Consider the following 5,320-nt stretch of genomic DNA (forward strand, 5'->3'; position numbering starts at 1 on the left):
TGATTTTAAAATAAATATTTTAAAGAACTATAAAATCGTTCATAAGTGATGAAATAGTTTCACGAATGACGAAGCGCATTCCTCACAGCAGGCCTTATACTACTACTGGAGTCGGAGTTTTATCTTTCGTGTCTTCTGTCAAATTAAATGTGACGAAATCCTTTTACAAGAATTTTTTATGATTTTTGTAATTTTATTAATATTATATAAATTAATAGGCAGTTCCGACGAAAGACTATAGGAAGAATAAAACTCCGACTTCAGTGGTAGCCTACGAGTAAGGTTCTGTTGTGAGGTGTGCCTTCGTCGTTTATGGCACTGTTATGAACTCTTTTATAGTTCTTTGAAATATTTAATTTAAAAAATAATTAATTTTAGTTTGTCTATAATTTTTATAGATTTAATTGTCATTTATAGGAAATACGAACAAGAAAAATAAATAAAAAATATCAAAAATTTAAAATAAAAATAATATTCCGTAACTTTTGCTCTGTAAATTGATAGAAAAACTGCTTCCCGATATAAACTTTACATCATCGAAGTTTTCAGCGAATAATTATTCCTCTGCATTAGTCTACACAAAAATGGATGGGATGATTTTATTCCTTGGATGACCCGCCCCAACAATTGACGTGTTGATAAACCATTTAACGGATGGCGGGTTCGCACCGCACCAACGGACTGTCCATGTGGAGTCTTCCGGCTGGTTTTCTTCACGTGTGTAATATAAATAAGGACAGTTTCCCGTAGGAAGCCCTCCTGGTAGGCACTCTTTCATTGTCAGTTGCGTTGCCTTATCCCATCAATTCTGTACGATCCAATCCTCTTACAATGGTTAACTGACTTTTGAGTTACCAAGTAGTAATTCTAATATTTTCACTAAATCCTTCTCCTATATATATCGTGACGTAATTCTTACAGTACAGATATACAGGATGGCCCAAAAGTTAGTTAACTATAGTAAAAGATTAAATTGCTACGCTATTCATATTTTTATCACGTTTACATCAAATTCATAAAAGAAAAACACATTATTATAGACTCGATTTACCATTCATATTCACAATTACAGTAAATAAATTACGATTAAATAAAATAAAAAAAATCAGTCAACCGTGCACACAAATCAAATGAATATTTAAATATATCTTTAAAAAGTTTTAAAAATACCCCCTTTTTTTTACGGGTTAAACAAAGCTTGAACCTAAAAAGAATTGAATAAATTCCTGTAACAAATTACCATTTAAATAAATTAATTTATAGCAAAAAAATATTTATTCATAATCAATAAATGAACCTAAGGAATTCTTTATATAGAATCTTATTAAAATTTTATAATAACATATATACGTATGTTTATAAAAATCAATTGGCCTATTTAATGTAGAAGTCTGTGTTAAATGCTAAATTAAAGAACTTACTGTCATAACGATTAAAAAAAAAATTAAAAACTTGCGTGACTAAAAATTTAAATTCAACATTTTAATTTTAAATATAAATTAAAAAAAAGAACATATAATTATGAAAATTTAAAATTCAGCGTATAATTAAATTTTAATACATTTTTATATTGTTTATATAATATAAAATTATCCATTTGCTTAAAACACTAGCCGTTTAAAGGAGAGAACCAGACAAAAGTCAATATAAATGCCACTTCTGTAACGTTAAGCTTCTCATAACATATGCTTTGTTGTTCTGATTTACAGTTCTATCCAAATGATTTATAACTTCTCAGGATGTTTAAATAAATATTTAACTTTATGAAATTTTATTTGATGATTCTTAAATTAATATTCATATTTTATGGGTCTGGCTTTGTTTTTTGTAGGATTAATATTTATGCACAGTAAAATCATTTGCTCTTTCATAAATATGAATATTTATAATGTTTAAAAATATTTTTCCTCTGAAATATTCAATGTTGTCAAAATTACTCTCAATAATCATTTTAAAACATAATTTTATTTAATTTTTATAATATTTTAAAATAAAACTGAAAGATTGTTTTTTTTTTAAGAATAAATTTGAATATTTTAGTTTTTAATTATATTCATAGATGATTTTATTAATAAACAACTAATACATTTATTATAAATTCTGTTGTAATATAAATTATTTGTATGTTTGGCTTCAATGGGATCGAAATTTAAGAGTGAGTTCGGTTTTCAGTGTATAAATTATATGTTTAGTTGTTGGTAACGTGTAAAGAAACAGATTCTTTTCTTTCTATACAAGAAACCATTATGACAATTTATCCCATTGTATTCCTTAATTAAGATGAGTAAAATTATATTTGTTTTATATTTGTTCATCATCATCCAAAGCATATATTTTTGTCCTACTATTCTTTATTAGAGCATTAATTGTTCGAGCATCTTTTTGTTATCGTATCCTTTCTTACTGAAAGGCATGTGTTCAGATCCTAGTGTATTATGTCATATGTTCATCCAAAGAAAATGAATATTGCCTCCTATACGATGGAATATGTCTTTTTTTTTCCCAACAATGCATCCTTTGTTTGTGGGTTCAATCATCCTCAGAAATCCCCCCTCTTCGTCTTAGGATAAGTTTCGTTGGTATTCTTGTTTTTTAACAAAATAATTGTTTCCTATTTTCATCACATCTATTCTCAATCAACCAAGTATGAAAGCTATTCTAATATTTTTAGATTTAATACTTTTTATACTGTCGATGAAGAAATTTGTATACGGTTAACTGAATAGATATTTACTGATAAAAATAAGTTTAACAATTAACTTACATTAAATTATATATAACTTTATATTGTTTTAAGATGTATTGAAATTCTTTACTCTTGTGCAATGTGTAGATATTAAAACAATTATTCTTATTTACTGTACCAGAAAGATCTGGAACGACCTTTCTTGCTTACATTTCTGGTTCTATGAGATATAGAAATTTGAAACTTTGAGAGTAATGACAAAGTCTAAAAGTTGTCTTTATGTTATTTTCTTATTTAATTTTTGACATTTAAAAGCAAAATGCTTCTAACTTTAAAATTTCAAAAGACAACCTTGTGTAACTATTGACAGGTTTACCCCATTTCAAATTTGAATTCAGCATTAAAGATAGTTCAAAACGACGTGTCATAAGACATGTGTTATCATTTTAAATTTTAAAGTTACAATTGTCTTTACAGTTAAAGTTCAAAGGTCAAATCATTGACATATCACGAAAGACTGTAGTTTTTAGATCTATGGCTATTCCCAGTTTCAAATTTCTACAACTATCCTTTCCAGGACCAGAGATATATAAGCTTGAAATAACATTCTTGAGACGTCCACCCACCCAATGGCAATGTGTATAGGCCTAATATCACTGAATATTGGTCAGTTGTGCCTGATAAATGTGCCGACTATGTGGAGTTTTCTGGGTCTTCTTCAGGTGTCTAACACCTAAATACAGGCCAATTTCCTACAAAAATTCCTCTAGGGAGGAACCTTCCTCGACATATCCTTCTTGTGTTGCGTTGTGTTATTCCATTAATCCAATCCTTTCTTCAATCTTTGGAATTCGACTTTTAGAATATTAAAAATACTTCAGAAAATACTGACAATTTATTATTGATATATTATTTTAAATTTAATATTTTAAAAATAAATCATTAAAATAATTATCTTACATTATCATTAAAAACACAATTAAATCTTTCGATTATGTATATTATAAAAAATGTGCGACTCACATTTTAACTAAAAATAAAAGGAAAAAGAATAATAGATATATAATAAATATATAATTTTACATAATTATTGATTTATAAATTTTCATAATAAAAATAGTTATACATGCATAAAGTCTATACAACATACCATTAATGATAAAGACAGGATAAACTTATCATTAATGATAACAGGATGATCATTTCAAAAAAATATTTATTGTAATATTTTAGATATAAACAATAATTTTATTGCTATTAAAATATAGCTGTGGACGGATATTGCATAGTTAGGTATATATATATTTATAATATAGTAAATCGATACATGTGTGTATGCTGAATTATCCCATCGTATAAATTAATTTAAAGCAGAACATTCTCATAAAGTGCAATATTTAAAAATTTCTTTATATATTTATAAATCTTCTATTCTATATAATATATCACATTTTTGCTTTGGATGATTTATAACCAATGCCCCATAAAATAGCTATCTACAGCATTAGCATATACAGGATATCCCGTTCATTATTGGCTTCGTTGCTCTGTAAGGATAAAAATCTCATTAAAGAGACACGAATGTATATTATTTAAAATAAAAAAAATATATAGAAAATCATCTAAAACATTTTACTTAATTTTTTTTTTTGATTAAAGCCAGCCAAATTCTTAATAAACAATAAGAAATTTCTATTCTCATATATTTTTTGAGGGTATAATTAACATATAATATACCCCTTTTCTGCATAGAAAGAAAATTAACAGATCAGATAATGATAATAATAATAATTTAACAAACACTTTCTTCCTTTTCTATTTGTTTTTTTGGAGATATTTCTAAAAAATTTGCAGTTTTTTCCGAGACAAATATTTCAGGTTTATTATTTTTTGTTTTGTAGTCACTTTTTCTTCTCCTAAAAGGTTGACAAATTCCAAATCTTGGTGATAAAGGACTGAAAACAGAAGCGAAGGCTAGCACTAGATGAGTACCAAAGTCCATATAATAAGCACTTTCCCAATCCTTCGACTGTAAATACATGGCATGTAAAATAGCCAAAGGACGAAGGAATATCATCCAGATACAGTTATAATAAAGAGACATGTTGACAAATGTGTCATTTTTATAATCCCTGCAACAGCTATTCGTTTCAATAATCCTCTGCAAATAACCTAAAAAAATAATAATAATAAATATTAAAATTATCTTAATTTATACTCTAATTACACGATAAAATCATAGAAATTATAGAAAATAATTTAATATTAAATAATTATTATGATAAAAAAGAAATTATCAGTGTATCCTTCTTCAACACATTATAAGAAGATAATAAAATTTATTTTAAATCTTGAATAAGCATAAGAAATTGTTTAATAATTTATTCATAATTAATATAATTAACCACAGTTTTAATCAATTTTCCTAATTTATTTAGCTTCCATATTAGGATATTCTTTATAAAACACATCATCCAACCCCCCCTATAACACCGTTGATTATTCCGTTTTATATGAATTCCATGTTGTACGAGTCACTTAGATTTTACAAATACGTGTGCCGGGCTGTGAACGGCTCATGTATTTGTAAAATCTAAGTGACTCGTACAACATGGAATTCATATAAAACGGAAT

General features: G+C 26.4%; 1 protein-coding gene across 1 annotated transcript in view; it reads right to left on the reverse strand.

Annotated features, from left to right (window-relative positions):
* Positions 1-4,434: 4,434 nt before the first annotated feature.
* LOC111624402 overlaps positions 4,435-5,320 on the reverse strand; it is a 10,631-nt gene continuing 9,745 nt past the window's right edge. Inside the window, exon 3 of the mRNA XM_023367232.1 lies at positions 4,435-4,858. Coding sequence (XP_023223000.1) covers positions 4,479-4,858 — 380 coding nt within the window. The 3' untranslated portion in view covers positions 4,435-4,478. The remainder of the gene's footprint in view (positions 4,859-5,320) is intronic.

The sequence above is a fragment of the Centruroides sculpturatus genome, unplaced genomic scaffold (assembly GCF_000671375.1).
Source record: "Centruroides sculpturatus isolate CEXI.00-Female unplaced genomic scaffold, Cexi_2.0 scaffold405, whole genome shotgun sequence".
Lineage (NCBI taxonomy): Eukaryota > Metazoa > Arthropoda > Arachnida > Scorpiones > Buthidae > Centruroides > Centruroides sculpturatus.